Below are 16,192 nucleotides of genomic sequence, written 5' to 3'. Positions count from 1 at the left end.
AACATGATCGGGATAACCACTGAACACCCACTTTCACCGTTGGCCAACCAGCACCCGTTCTATGCTTTTTCCTTATTCTGGTACTAACGCCCCTCACAAATATTATAGGGAGCAACTCTTAAAGTGAAGTCTCTGTAGTATACGTACCACCCTGGTCTTGTAGACCAGAGAAGGGAAGGAACTCGAGGAAGAAGCTCAAGTTCCTATGTCAGTGCCCAAGGCTGAAATTCTACTGAAACTACTCCCTGAAACTACTCCCTATATGAGAGAAGTGGAATTAATTTTATGTATTATGCCGATATTGAAATATTTTACAAATTCACCCATTAAACTATATGCCACATATATAATACATGAGTGATACATAGTATATAATATTCATAATTGTACATTATTTACCCTACACATATAAGCATGTACATTAATGTATATGTTGCATAAGGATGGGGGAAGGGAGGGATGGAAGAGAAAGGTGAGTGGGTGATTAGGGGAGGGTGAATGAATTAGAATATGACATAAAACTTGGCAGCATGTATGCGCCCAGTGCTGGGGGAATCACTGAAGAATGAGAAATTAGATATCCCGGTGGGAGTCAGAGGAGGTGACATTTGATATTTGTTTTGAAGTATTAGCTAGAACTCTTCTGACGGACAAGGCTGAGGACAAGGCAGAAGTAAGTCATTTAGGCAGAGGGAGCAGCAATTCAGGAGCATGAATCAATGAAATGAGGATGGTACAGGCAGTGTGTAGTTAGCTTACTAACGTCCTTGACTTCATAAGGAATGGGGTGCTGCTCCTTAACAGTGTGTCCACTGCTCACCCAAGTCAGTGACTGCCAGCCCCTCGCGGGGGCGTCACTTCCTTCCTGCAGACGGCAAACCGTCTCCTGAGGTTTGGACTTTATCGCTCCCATGCATTTCTTCATTACAGGCAGTCCTAGACAAGACATGCACTGTTCTGCACGATTAAACCCCGTGTTAGTTTTCCTGTCACCATTGTGTTTGTGAGGTTCATCCATGTGATAGGAGGCTCTGGTCAGTTCCAGGGCAGACTCCCGTAGGCGTGATGGCTGAATTGAGGAGTGAGAGGGGAATTCAGGATTATGCTGACATTTTGAGAGAATGGTGATGCTCTTAACTGAGATGAGACAATACGTACAGTAAAGAAGTGGCTTTGTGGGGCAGGCAAATACTTGTTTGGGGATGTTAATTTGAAACACGTGCTGGCATTCAGAGGCGGTGGGGAGCAGCTGGAAATAGCTGTGGGGCTTGAGTGAGGAGAGATTGAGGCGGCCTAGGATTCGGTGAGAGGGAAGCTCTGAGGGAGAGGGTGACAGTGGAGGGAGGGACTCATGATGTGTATTGTTAGACAAGACCGTCTAAGGGGACATATGTCTGAGTCAGTGAGGCGGCGAGGGCTCCGCTGTTCTGATACAGTCTGCTCTTCGCCAAGTCAGAATAGTAGTGAGAACTGCTGGAGTTACCCGAGAGTGCCAGGATCCTCTTCGTCTGCTGATCCTTCTCTTTGCTAAGGCAGGGCACCCTGTTCAGGACCAGCGACAAGAACAGCGAGAGGAAGACCACCTAGACGGCAAGTCATGGGAGAAACCAATGAGCAGGTTACAGGATCCAACACGGTGACATCATTATGTAAACGTGAAGGGGAGCATTAATAACTTTTCAATTGAATTTGGACATACTTATGGAGAACTGAGAATCGAATAATTTCATATTACTTCTGCATAATCACGGGGACCAGGAAGTGTCCCGATAAAGCCGCTATTTATATTTCTGCCTGTAGTCCATCATCTGCTTGGCTAGGGAAGTTAAACTACTCAGTGGTTTGTGTGTGTGTTGGGCGTTCAGTCACTGTCTTTGGAAGAACTGTGAGGTGCTAACCGGAGAAGCCACGCTTTTAAAAATTCCAAGGATTAAATCCCAGTTTTGCTAAAGAAGTCATGGAATCTTAGTACAACCTTAAGTATTCCCCACTCCTTAAATTTCCATGGGTGGCGGGGAGAGGAAAGTGCTCAGTCCTCAGGAGAATAAAGGACGGGGTCAAAATCCTGCGCCCCTGCCCCACCTTAATTACTGGGAAGAATCTGTGCAGGTGATGCCTCCCCCTCCCGGCTGGCCTGCCTGCAGGCGAGGCCATTCTGCTCTGCCTGGGCCCCCCAGGGTGGACAACGTGGGCCAGCGCCTGGCCTGAGGTCTAGGCTCTGAGGTCCTTTCTGCTACTTTTGGAGTTGAATGGATTTGAGGCAGCAATTCTGGGTGTGTCTGCTCTGCAGACTTAAAGTCGCCCCCTAGTGGACTAGACTGGGAGGAAGGACCAACCACGGGTCCCACCAAATTCGCCACGGAAGAGCCAGCAGCAGCTCGTACTTTGATGCACTCACTCAGCTGACATACCATGAGGTCGAACTGCAGTGCTGGGAACTGCTATTTAACTAAACCCTGGTAACTGAAATTAATGAGCATCAGTGCAAAGCCAGGACTGCCTGTATTCAAGCAGGTGCCACCTGAAAATCAGGTCACCCACCTAGTCCGTGTACCTGGCCCCTCTTCAATGATCAGTGGGTCTCAAGGGCGGCCGTGCACTGCAGTCACCTGGGAACTGTAAACGCGTGGGGCCGGGAAGCCCAGCTCTAGAAATCACGATGTAATTGGCCTGAGTGCGGCCTGGGCTTGACGAGTTTTAAAGCTCCCGGGTCTGCTGGGGGAGCTCGGGCCACCTGAGAGCGGGGGCAATCCTGCCACGGAGACCCCAGATCCCACACACCTGCTTTCTTCCACAAACACAGCGAGAGAAACAGCAAGAACACGGGGGGGGGGGGGGGCGGGGCGGGCTGTAGGTAAGTATTAAAAGTAAGTAGACACAGCAACTAACTACACGTGGATCTTGATTTAAATTAAACAGAAAAATTTAAGAGACAACTGGTAAAATCTGAACACTGCATTTTTAAAAAATTGTGGTAAAATACACATAAGCAACCTGCCACCTTAGCCTTCTTGTTTTTTTTTTGTTTTTTATTTTATTTTATTGATTTTTTACAGAGAGGAAGGGATAGAGATAGAGAGTTAGAAACATCGATGAGAGAGAAACATCGATCAGCTGCCTCCTGCAAATCTCCCACTGGGGATGTGCCCGCAACCCAGGTACATGCCCTTGACCAGAATCGAACCTGAGACCTTTCAGACCGCAGGCCGACGCTCTATCCACTGAGCCAAACCGGTTTCGGCCACCTTAGCCTTCTTAAAGTGTATAGTTTAGTAGTGTTAGTACATTTATATTGTTGTGTGGATAGTAAGAAATTATTGCTAATTTATTTAGGTGTGGTAAGGGTTTATATTTTTTAAAAAGAGTCCTTATCTTTTAGAAATATTCAGGCAAATATTTACAGGTAAAATGTGAAGTCTGGAGCTATTTTCCCCTCAAAATAGAGGAAACAAGATTGGCCATAAATTGGTAACGGCTGAAGCTGGTTGAAACAACTTTAGGTATCACTTCACTATTCTCTACATACTTGTGTGTGGTTTTGACATTTTCTTTAATGAAATATTTTTAAAAAGTACTTTTCCCCCTGAATAGTTTGTTCTCAATTGACATTTTTACTTCCCCCTGAAACTCCCAGTCTTTCTCCGCTCTATTTCTACTAGTCCATCAGTTCTTGTTAGCTTTCCTGGGACTACTCCACATACATTCCTTATAATTTCACTCTCCCCATCTCTTTTGGGGGCTGTCTTTTTTTGCCCAGTTGTCTGACATTGGGCAGCCTGGGCGGCACCCACGGACCTCAGTTTCCCAAGCGCCCGCAACTGCAGCGGCTCCTCCATGCGGGCGGCCCGCCACCACGTACCTTCACTGGCTGGATGATGAAGGCGTTCTGAAGCACCGATAGGATCATAGAGATGAGCCAGCTGGTGGCCTGGTCCCTGCTCAGTTCCAGGCTGTACAGTGCTGTGAAAAAGGCCGCGGCCAGGCTGGTGGCGCCCAGCAGGAGCCAGCAGATGGGAGCCAACCACCTGGAGAGACCACTCACGGCGGACCTCCGCCCTCCTTCTGGGCTCAGGATGGGGAAACTGGTTGCCTCCCTTAAGAAGAGAAGGCGAAGTAACAACCTCATAGCCAACAGCTGGGGAGGCGGGGTCACCGGGAACGAGAGGCAGGTGCGGCAATTACCCGGCGGGCCCCGGCTCTGCGGGGAGGATGTGTGTCTCCAGGAGCTCCTGGAGCTTCTGCAGGTGGCTGGCTGCACCCAGGAGGTCGCCAGGCTGGTCGAACTGGGTGGGACCCAAGGTGCTCACGTGCGACCGCAGCCTCTGCAGAACCCTGAGCAGGTAGCAGCGGAGATGACGGTGGTTTTCAGCAGCCACTGAAAATAGATGCCAGGTTGACACTGTTAGTAAGCGGAGGGTTTCAGTAACTAGCACCAACTGTGGGAGGTGAGCAATTCATTAACTGATGATGAGGTTAAACTTCCCAGGGAGTGGAGATTGCACCCAGCACCCACACTACTGTATAGTGTCTTCTCTGAGCACAGCGGTAACTTTCTAACAACTGGTATAATGCCACACTTTGATCTAGAGACTTCGAAACCTGACTGAGCCTGGTCGGCGTGGCTCAGTGGTTGAGTGCTGACCTAGGAACCAGGCGGTCACGGTTTGATTCCCGGTCAGGGCACATGCCCGGGTTGTGGGTCTGATCTCCAGTGGGGGGCATGCAGGAGGCAGCTGATCAATGATTCTCTCTCATCATTGATTTTCTATCTCTCTCTCCCCCCTTCCTTTCTGAAATCAATAAAAATAAGCTGATTGAGCTTCTCCACCAGAACGGCAGCGCCTGTGACTGTACTAGGTAAGTGCCCAGGAGGCCCAACCTGCATTTGAGAACCCACAGACTGCCTAACCTCACCACCCGACAGCAGAAAAAGAATGACAGGTTTCAACAGTCTCTACAGAGCAGACGGCGTATGGGATCTCACACAGGAAACACTTCTGTGGGCTTTTCCTTAACCCTTTACTTTGTATCACGGAGGGATCAAAGCATCATCAGCTCTCTATGAAAAGCCTAAGGAAATTGAAACAAGCAGAAGGCTGTACGGTGCCTGTTGTGATGCTGACAGGTGAGAAGTGAAGGGAGCGGGAGGAGAGGAGAGGTTGGTACTAAACCTGCGGCCCCGCAGGGTGCTGCCTCCAGGTGAGAACGAATGAGGCTGGATAACAGCGCCACCAGCTGGCTCACGCTGTAGGAACCCCACGAGGATGGTTCATGTTCTGAGAGGAGGCCCGGGTCTCTCCTGAGCAGAAACCCCACCGTTTCCTTCAGCTCCTGAATGTAGAACCAAGATGAGAAGAGTCAGGCGTGTGACGTCAGCCCAGGGATGGCAGTGACGACAGGTGGCAGCGCCACCGTCTCTACTCCGAGGGGCATATCCTTAGTGTGAAGAACCTCAAGTTCTCACTTTGTCGCTGCTTCTTAGAAAAGAAGGCACCTCCCAGGAGCTTCAAAACTAGTTTCATGCCCAGCTGGCGTGGCTCAAAGGTTGAGCGTTGACCTGTGCACCAGGAGGTCATGGTTTGATTCCGTCAGGGCACATGCCCAGGTTGCAGGCTTGATCCCCAGTTTTGGGCGTGCAGGAGGCAGCCGACCAATGATTCTCTCTCATCACTGATGTTTCTATCTCTCCTTCTTCCTTCCTCTCTCTAAAATCAATGAAAAGATATTTTTTTAAAAACTTTTTTAAAAAATAAAACTAGTTTCATGAGAGACTATAGAATGAAAGAAGGGACAGTCTGACCAAACATCAGAAGCTAAAACAAGCCCAGAGTGGCACATCCTGCACTCCCACGGAGCCTGAGAGCCAGGAGGAAAATTAGCGGCCGGTGGATCACAACCCAGGGGACAGGACCTAGGGGAAAGCTGACAGGGTTAATAAGACCCGAGAGCCTTTCCCCTGGTCTCTTCTAGCACACGGGGAGAGGAAGCAGGCATTTACCTGTAGAATTCCACACAGGCTGACCTCCACGGCCTCTGAGGCCGAGAGAGGCTCAGAAGACGCATCTGAGAAGCAGGAGGCCTGCCGGGGAGCTGAGGGGGGCAGAGGCTCCTGGGGCTGGCTCAGTGGGAAGAGCCGCCCTATGACGAGGTTGACTGGGAAAAGGATGACGGCAGTTTGGATGCTGACAAGCAGTTCGGACCAGGTCACGGCACATGGACCCACTGGAAGAAAAGCTTTACGTTAACCTTGCTCCTCAGCAGCCGAAACCCCCTGACAGTCACCCCTCTGCCAGGCGTGAGTCTTTGCTTAGCAGTTTCACTGCGATTATCTAAGGCAGTGGTTCTCAACCTTGGCTGCACATTAGAATCACCTGGGAATCTTTTTAAAATCCTGATTTCTGGGCCTCATTCTCCGGAAATTCTGTTTCTTTGATATGGGGTGAGGCCACAACATTAGTAACAAAGAAACAGAATTTCCGGAGGATGAGGCCCAGAAATCAGGATTTTAAAAAGATTCCCAGGTGATTCTAATGTGCAGCCCAGGCTGAGAACCACTGGTCTAAGGAGAAAATATGGCAGTGAGGATCCTGGTGGGTCCCGAAGGCTGCCTCGCTTGCTCGTGGCTGGGAACAGTGAGACGTGCTAGCGTGCTCTAACGTTAGGCGGCAGAGGGAAGAAACGAAGGCACGTCAGGAGGCTGTGGGAGTAGGGAGAGTAGGAGGGTGAAGCAGAGGAAAGGGTTACGCGCCGGGAGCAACACCCACAGGACTCAGCCAGACCTTGCTCGTCTCTGTGGGCGGGGGGGCCGCTCGTCCTCCAGAACATGAGGCTGGTGACCATGTTGCAGAGCAGAAGGGTCATGCAGCTCGTGAGCCGCTGGGCTCTCGTGAACTGGTCCCAGGGATGGCGAGTGGCCACCGAGAGCCACAGGGAATCCTGGGTGAGCTTCTCCACGATCATGGAGGAGAACAGGTGTCTGAGAACACAAATGACAACAGGAGAGACATGAGGTTGCATTTTGAAAGTGCTCTGGACGAAGGAGTGGTTTGCCTGGCAACAAGCTGCATAGCAACAACTCCGCCACGACTCACACCTCTGTGAAGGCGCTGTCACGAGACTGATAGCATGATTCTTTTGTTACTTTAGGATAAAAAGGTTTTGAGGGTAAAGTTAATTTATGTGGTCTGAGATTTTAAAATTAAAAACGGTTGCTTTAGTTTTTTAAGAGTTTCTGCTTTTGCTTTTTTTTTGTTTCACCTAAAAATTTACTTTTTAGTCTTCAAAATATATTTGCTTATTTCTTTAAAGCGTTTTGATAAATATTTTTACTTTTAAAAAGTTTGCATTAGGTTTGCACTCAAGATAGTTTGCTAAAGTCATATTCTGAGCACATTCTCTACTCCAAAGAAGGAGGAACTGTAAAGAAGATATAAAAAGAAAGAACCAAAATATTAGCTGGGCTTCCAAACAAAATACACATCTCTGAGGGAGGAACGGAGTGAGAAACCAGGGGAAGAAGCCACGGGCTGTCGGGCTCCAGGTCTGGGAGAAGGCAGGACACAGGGGGAGGCTGGCACTTGCAGGGAAACGCGACTACGTGTTTCACAGACGGGGGAAGGGAGAGTTGAGCCATCTCCACTGCCTGAAGCCAGGGCTGAGCTGGAGCTTATGAAAGGAAACTACAGAACAACATGCCACAGAGCTACACGTGGACAGCAGAGCGTGGGCGAAAGAGAGCAGCCCCAGGACCAGCAATGAGCCAAGGGACCCAGCGCTTCATGACGAGATCTGCAATAGCCCTAGCCACACTGATTTCACTGAGGAATAGGAGCTCCAAAATGCTGTAATAAGGCCTAGTTCTAGAGACGCGAGGATTGGATTGAAACATCAGAAAAGCTATGAGGCAGAGTAAGAGTGGAAATAGAGATTGAGATTTAATAATAAAACACCGGAAATAAATATACAACTCAAAATTCCTCACCACATAAAAAAATCTAACATTTCCCGGACGGTGTAGATCAGTATTTAAGTGTTGACCCATGAACCAGGAGATCAGGGTTTAATTACCAGTCAGGACACATGCCTGGGTTGTGGGCTCAATCCCCATTAGAGAGCGTGCAGGAGGCAGCCAATCAATGATTTTCTCTCATCATTGATGTTTCTATCTCTCTCTCTCCCTCTCCTTTCCTCTCCAAAATAAAACATCTCTCTATATAAAAGGCTAATATGCAGTGTCTACTCAGGAATTCGATCGGGAGTTCGGTCGCTCACTATGATGTGCACTGACCACCACGTCAGTGCGGAATGAAGGGAGGCGCTGGCCGGCAGCCAGAGGTCCCAATCGGCCCTGATCACCGGCCAGGCCTAAGGAACCTACCCATGCATGGATTTCGTGCACCAGGCCTCTAGTACACACACACACACACACACACATATTAAACAAACACCATGGAGGATAGTTTGAGGCTCCGACAGAGAGTAAGAGAGTGTCAGATGAACAATATTTTCAGAAGTGACATCTGAGAATATTTCAGAATTGAAGATGTGATTTTGCATATTAAAAGTACATTCTATGTTAAGTGTACTTTGCCATAATAAAAACATTTTTAAAAGTACCTTCTGGGTACCAAACAGGATTAAAAAAAATGAATCCATAGTAAAAAGAATTATGATAAAATTTGGAACATCAAGAATAAAGGTAAAATATGAAAGAGAGAAATGGGAGTCTACTTGAAAAGACTAACAGCCAGACTGACAAAAGACTGACACCACAACAAAAGCAGTGTTGGAGGCAATTCTCCATGAATACGTCACATGTAGGCATTCATAAAATATTTGCTCCTGGACTATCTTTTAAGGAATCTTGGTATAAGCAGACAGCCCTGGAAAAATAGAGATAGTGATTCTCTTTGGGGCAAATTTACTTACATTTCCAGGTTGTAAAGCTAGAGACACCCTCCTCCTCAGATTGCCCTCAAGGAAGCCACAACATTGGATTTACTAGACAAAGACTTCAAGTCATTTTAAGTGTGTTCAAAGAACTAAAGGAAACTATGTCTAAAGAACTAAAGGAAAGTAAATGAGAATGATATTTTGCCAAATAAAAGTATCAATAAAGATAAATTATTTTGTAAAAAGAACTGAGTAGCAAGTCCGCAGTTGAAAAATACACTAAGTGAAATGAAAAATTCAGTAGAGAGGCTCACAACATAATTGAGTGGGCAGGGGAAAAAAATCAGCAAACGTTAAGATAGGTCAATTTAAACTATACAGTCTGAAGAACAGAAAGAGTAAAGAATGATGAAAAATGAACAGAGCTTCAGAGACCTGTAAGACACCATCATTTCCCAACAATACCTAAAGGAAAAGAGCTGTTTCTTTGAGACTGGTATGAAGACCCGGTCACGCTCACAGTCTCCAAGGTCCTCGGCCAGCCAACAATTGCATAGGAAATGCCATTTCCTGTTACCTGCCATGTCGCTGACAATGACCTGGTTTACATACCTATAGTAAAATGAAGATAGCCATGTTAGGGAGGGGGGCACAATTCAGTTGTTGTATTAGAAGCAATCTATAGAAACAGCCTAAATGTCCATTGATAAATGGGCTTAAAAATATGGTGTACACACATACACACACGTGCGCGCACATGCACACACACGCACACATGCACATGCACACACACACATACACACGCGCATGCGCACACACACGCATAAAATAGAATGCAACTGCCATTTGCAACAATAGGATGGATCTTGAGGGCATTATGCTAAGTGAAATAAGTCAGACAGAGAAAGACAAATACCATATGATTTCATGTATATGTGGAATCTAAAAGCAAAAACAAAAACCAAAAAAGCTCATAGATATGGGGAACAGACTGGTGGGTACCAAAGGTAGGAGATTTGGGGGGAATGGGTGACGGGATCAAAAGGTACAAACTTCTAGTAATAAAACAAGTAAGTCATGGGGACATAGTGTACAACATGGCAACTATAGTTAATACTACTGTACTGCATGTTAAAAAGTTCTAAGAGAGTAGATTTTGAAGTTTCTCAGCACAAGAAAAAGAATTCTGTAACTATGTATGGGGATAGATGTTACTAGATTTATTATGGTGATCATTTTGCAAAATATACAAATATTGAATCATTATATTGTATACCTAAAACTAATATGTTGTATGTCAATTATACTTAAATAAAAAATAAACCAGATAATTTAGAAAAAGAAGTAATCTTGCCCTGTCAGTGGGTTCTGTCTCTTTGCAAGGCAAGAACTAAAGGAAGAAACAAGAGCTGATCCCATTTCCTCAGGGAGTTCATGTACTGAACACAGAATTCAGATTCTGTAACCTAGAAACAGTCCAGTGTGTGTGTGTGTGTCCTCTAAGCTTCCCGGTTCCATATGCGAGGTGCCCGGCCAGCTCTACAGGCATCCTGTCTGCCTCTATCCTACAGAACAGAGGCTCACCGCTGGCCCCAGGTGACTTCTGATCTTTCTGTCTCTGTAGTTTTCCTTTTTAAAAGAATTTCATGTATGTGAGTCACACAGTATGCATTCGCACAGTCTGGCTTCTTTCAGTCAGCATGCTTTTAGGAATTCATCCATGTTGTATGTATTAGCACACTGTTCTTTTCGTCGGTGAGGAGTATTCCATCTAATGAATATACTGACATTTATTTATTTATTCACCTGATGGGCATTTGTGTTGTTTCCAGTTTTGGGCTACTAACAATAAAACAGCTATGAATGTACGTGTATAAGTCTTGAAGGACATATTTTTTTCATTTATCTAGGAGCGGAATGTCTGGGTCATATGGTAAGTGTATGGTTAACTGTACAAGAACTGACAGCCTATTCTCCAACGTGGCTGCACCATTTTACACACCCACCAGTGCTTTTGTGAGTGTGCCCCACCCTCTCCCAAACTTGGTTTTGTTGGACTTTTTAATTTTAGTCATGCTGCTGGGTGTTTAGTTAGTGCTATCTCACTGTGGTTTTAATTTGCATTTCCTGATGACTAACGGAGTTGAGCATCTTGTCAAGTGTTTATTATTCACCTCTGTAAATGAAACTGAGATGACAGTGTACAAACTGATCTGTAGATGCCCGATCAGAATGGAAACAGTAAGCAAATTATTAGGATCTTGCAGCCTAGAGGCTGGTGTATCTAGCCTAGAGGGCAAGACTGACTTCGGGCAGCTGCACTCTTTTCAGAGTGGCCGGTATTCAGGAATGAGGCTCGAGTACACGAGCCTTGGATCTTTGACTTCATTCCTTATTTTTTCCTAATCCCAACAAACCAATAATCTTCACCCTTAATTCATTTCATCATCTACTTTCCCACGGTGCTGCTGAAGGGAGATGCAGAACCATCTGGGCCCAGCAAAGCCTCATCACTAACCGTCCCTAGGCACACACCACTTCTTAATTCCTCTCTCCTGAGCTCTGAGTTCTGACCCAATGCACAGTATTCAGGATATAGTTGTTTATTGAATTTACTCTTTGAATATATATATTTCATATTAGAGATACCTTTAATTTGTGGTACCTTGGGGCAATATTTCCTTTGAATTACTTGTTGTACACACCATGACAACATTTAATGAAAATAAAAAAAAATAAAACATCTATCATTCTTAAATCCACAAAAATCATAATGTTAATTTCCACATTGATTCCGGGGGTTTCTTCTTTATAGACAGCTTTGAAATGTAAATCTAACTGTGACTTCCTGGCTCAAGGACTGTTGTTATTTACTGCGATGACAAGCTGAGCCCACAACAAGCCAGCGTGAGGCAGGTGCTTACCAGGCAGGGCTGGCGCCCGAGTTGTCATGCCAGAGCCGGAGGCTGTGCAGCTCCCCCAGGGAGGACCGGGTGCCGAGCAGGAAGACATCCAGTCCCCCTCGTTCAAAGACTGCCTTCTGGCCGTCCCAGAGGTGATGGGGCTCACTCCGTCCCTCTGACCCATACAGGGTGACCACCACCTGAGACATGACACGGGAAGTCCTCACATGGTTAGTTGGTTCTTTGGGTTTATCCCCAAGGAGAAAGATGAAGGCAGAGACACTGGACTGAGATGAGGTCTCTGGGATCTGAGACAAGGACAGAGGGCTCTTCAAATTCACAGTGTAGAACTAGGAAGTAGCCCTCTGTGATCCCCCGTAAGTGCTACAGGACGCGGGGATAGCAGAGTGTATTGTATCTCACGTGGTAGGAGATGGAGCCGTGAATGAGGGACATGTGTGTCATTAACCTGAGCTGTTGTAGAGGCCCTTCGTCGATATCCAGTGGAGACCTGAATAAGGTAGCGACACCGAGAGCTGGGGTCATTATCGGCCAGGACAGTGACCTTCACCTGCAGGAAAAGCAGAACCAAGAAAATGGGCTGAACCTTACTCAGGCTCGTGGAGCTGCTTCCCCCGCTAGGGAGCAGGAGGATGCATGGCTGCAGAGCTGGCCATGGTCTGGAAAACGCAGGGAGGTGTAAGCAGACCTAGGTTAAGTGATAAGGGAGGAGGGCGGTAAGGCCAGGGTTTATGCCTCTAAAAGGAAATAGTCATAGAACCAACCATGTCTTGGGCCTCTCAGTCTTTCCACTTCCCTCCCACCCAGGTAGATAACATATAAAACATCCAGTTAAACTTGAATTTCAGAAAAACACTGAATAATCTGTGGGCATACTTACCCCAAAAATGCATTCACTATTTATGTGAAATTCAAATTTAACTGGGTGTTCTGTATTTTTATTTACTAAAACTGGCAATCCTATACCCATGGCAACAAAGAAATGAACATGTTGTGCATTCTACAATTTCCAAGTGTAAGAAAACACAAGAGCAAGAAAGAAATAGAACAGAAATTAAGAACAAGCAGCCATCAAAGCAGTTTTTGTTTGTTTCAAAAAAAGTTTTTTACAGGTTTTTTTTTATATATTGCAATTATAATAAATTATAATTTGGCTTACATATAACTTTCATGTGCAATGTGTAAAGTGAGATAAACATGCATTTGGTTATAGTTAAATTCTCTACATGTTTTCTTTTGGCCTATCCCTAAATGAATCACATGAGAATGCAACCTTGGCTAAAAGAAAAAAAAAAGGATATAAAGAGTTAAGTTCCTAGGCCTCGAGAGAGTAGATATAAAGAGAAATTTAAGAACACTCGCACCTGAATTTCTCCGTTCTCTGGAACCACGGGACCTGCCTCTTTGGATGAAGGTATTTTTCCCCCACCTTGTTCAACATACTCAAGCCGCTGTGGCAAAACTTTTGGAATCAAAGTCTCCTCACCTTCTGCATATCTGCCTGATCCTTTCTCCAAGCCCACACAAACAGGAGCAGGTAGAACCCCAAAAGGCTGGCCAGCAAGGACACCCCAACAGGGTTGTTGGTCACGCGCAGGAATAGCTTGATCGTGTCTTCAACATTCACTGTCCGGGGCACTATGAAGAAGTCGCTGCCAAAGTAGGTCAGGTGGTTACAGAGGCACTGGGTCCTCACCACTGTGCTCTGTGGCCCGACCTGGAATAGAATCGAGACACTGACGCTAACGAAGGGCCAGCCCTGAACCATCAACACAGGCAGTTCAGAGCGGGAACAGAATGTCTGGGTGGCTCGTTCACTGCTGCTGGCGGTGTAAACGGGTACCACCAATGTGCACGGCGTGCTGGCCACATCTGGTGAAGCTGAAGAAGCACAAACCCTCTGAGTCCGGCAATTCCAGGGCTGACTGTGTAGCCCAGGGCACTTCCCACACGTCCCCAAGGGGACATGGAAAAGAATGCCCTGCCAGCGCTGCTTCGAACTATAAACACCGGGAGCGCCTGTCTGTCTACTAACGGCAGGACAGACAAACAGGTAAAGACACGAGTAGAGGCAGCCGGATGGAATACTATACAACAGTGAAAAGGAATAGAAACATGGGTAAATGCTGAGTGGAAAACCAAGTTACAGAAAGGCATGTACAGTTTGGTGCCATTTGCACAAAGACCAAAACAACATTTATGTCTCTGCTCCTGCCGGTGTCCTCACTGGGATGTACGCTCATGTGGACACTGTCCGTCCATCACTGCACCTCTGGCTCCGGGCCTTGGCCTGGCTGGGATGCTCAATAGCAGGCGCTCAATAAACACTCAGCGGAAGCATGAACACACCAAATTCAGGCTGGTGGTCACCCTTTGTGGGGAGGAAGGGAATGCAATTGGTGAAGGATATACAGAGCACTTGATTATGCCTGAGTGTCTTATTCTTTTTTTTTTAAATATATTTTATTGATTTTTTACAGAGAGGAAGGGAGAGAGACAGAGAGTCAGAAACATCGATGAGAGAGAAACATCGATGAGAGAGAAACATTGATCAGCCGCCTCCTGCACATCTCCCACTGGGGATGTGCCTGCAACCCAGGCACATGCCCCCGACCGGAATCGAACCCGGGACCCCTCAGTCCACAGACCGACGCTCCATCCACTGAGCCAAACTGGTTTCGGCCTGAGTGTCTTATTCTTTCTACACATCTAAATAGAGCAGGGGTCCTCAAACTTTTTAAACACGGGGCCAGTTCACTGTCCCTCAGACCATTGGAGAGCCGGACTATAGTTTAAAAAAAAACTATGAACAAATTCCTATGCACACTGAACATATCTTATTTTGAAGTAAAAAAACAAAACGGGAACAAATACAATATTTGTATTTGCATGTGGCCCGCGGGCCGTAGCTTGAGAGCCTTTGAACTAGAGTAAAGTGCTAATTCTGTAATAAAGCTGAGTGGTGTTTCATGGTTTTATTATATTATTCCTTATAACTTTTCATATGTTGTAACATTTCCGCATAGATTTTTTTTTTTAAATGTCACCAGGACCCTGGCCAAGTGGCTCAGTTGCTTGGAGCGTTGTCCCTGTAGACCAAAAGGTGGTGGATTTGGTTCCCAGTCAGGGCACATATCTAGGTTGCAGGTTCAATCTCGTTGGTAGGCAATCGATTGATGTTTCTCTCTCACATCAATGTTTCTGTTTCTCTCTCTCTCTCTCTCTCTCTCTCTCTCTCTCTCTCTCCCTCCCCTCCTTTCTCTCTCAAATCAATAAAAATATATCTTCGGGTGAGGATTAAGAAAAAAGTTACTAGGCGAGTAAATGGAAGGTACCCATTCCATGTGTGATCTTGCAGATGAAAAGTCTACAATAGTGCCATTATGACTGGTTTCTCTGCATGGCACAAGGTTAAGTTCTGGTCGCCCCACCAATATTCTGCCCTTGGGCGAACTCTCATCCGTTCTCTGCAGCTCTGTTCCCTTCACAGAGCCTAACACTAGGGAGGCTTCCAGGAGGCGAGACACATCCTGATGTCTGTTGCGTCAGGGGTCACTGCCCTGCCAGGGGAGAGAGCCTGTTGCTGGCATGTGGCTTCCCTGACCAGCAGCACTGCCTCCCCTGGGAGCCCTTAGAGAGGCAGGATTGCAGGATCGCAGGCCCGCCCAGGTTTACGGCAACAGAATCTTCACAGACAAGCTTCCGGTTTGAGGATGTGCTTGGGAAGCAGCACCCGATCCTCCAGAAACTGCTGCTTGAGGCCACGAGTGATGCGGGTGCCGTCCATGGAACCCCTTTCCTTCTTGTCCCAATCCGGGTGACACCTTCTCAGATGGCTCACAGCAGCCTCACGGTTTCCGGAACCTTGCAGCACACTCTGTGCAAGTGGACCAGGATCTGCAGCAGACAGAATCTCACAGAACCACTGGTGTGAAAATGTAGTGTCACTGTGCAGTGGGCAGACATCTGGGAGTCCGCATTATTACAAAGGTGACAATCTGTCCCTGGCCTGGAGGGCACAAGAATGGGCGAGCTTCTTTTTAAAAAAATATATATTTTATTGATTTTTTACAGAGAGGAAGGGAGAGGGATAGAGAATTAGAAACATCCATGGGAGAGAGACATTGATCAGCTGCCTCCTGCACACCCCCTACTGGGGATGTGCCCACAGCCAAGGTTCATGCCCTTGACTGGAATCGAACCTGGGACCTTTCAGTCTGCAGGCCGATGCTCTATCTACTGAGTCAAACCAGTTAGGGCGGCGAGCTTCTTTTTAAGTACAAAAATCCTCTTTTATTTAGCAGGAAGTTCATTTCCGTTTACCCACAACATGTTTAATACTTGCAGACTTGAACAGCTTCCACATATTGCTTTTC

The 16,192-nt window shown here is 46.6% G+C and overlaps 1 protein-coding gene across 1 annotated transcript in view; it reads right to left on the bottom strand.

Moving 5' to 3' along the window:
• Window positions 1-16,192, bottom strand: part of PKD1L3 (polycystin 1 like 3, transient receptor potential channel interacting) — a gene marked incomplete at its 5' end in the record, with an annotated part of 68,039 nt that overhangs the window by 26,837 nt on the left and 25,010 nt on the right. The window contains 10 exons of the mRNA XM_081108059.1: window positions 1,484-1,583; window positions 3,860-4,094; window positions 4,183-4,399; window positions 5,172-5,331; window positions 6,023-6,222; window positions 6,780-6,976; window positions 9,358-9,504; window positions 11,817-11,995; window positions 12,265-12,366; window positions 13,303-13,533. Of these exons, the coding sequence (XP_080964185.1) occupies window positions 1,484-1,583; window positions 3,860-4,094; window positions 4,183-4,399; window positions 5,172-5,331; window positions 6,023-6,222; window positions 6,780-6,976; window positions 9,358-9,504; window positions 11,817-11,995; window positions 12,265-12,366; window positions 13,303-13,533 (1,768 nt within the window). The remainder of the gene's footprint in view (window positions 1-1,483; window positions 1,584-3,859; window positions 4,095-4,182; window positions 4,400-5,171; window positions 5,332-6,022; window positions 6,223-6,779; window positions 6,977-9,357; window positions 9,505-11,816; window positions 11,996-12,264; window positions 12,367-13,302; window positions 13,534-16,192) is intronic.

This window comes from Myotis nattereri, assembly GCF_964212035.1.
Source record: "Myotis nattereri genome assembly, chromosome: 15".
Taxonomy (NCBI): Eukaryota; Metazoa; Chordata; class Mammalia; order Chiroptera; family Vespertilionidae; genus Myotis; species Myotis nattereri.
Note: the sequence above shows the minus strand (reverse complement) of the source record. Positions and strands in the feature narration are given on the sequence as shown.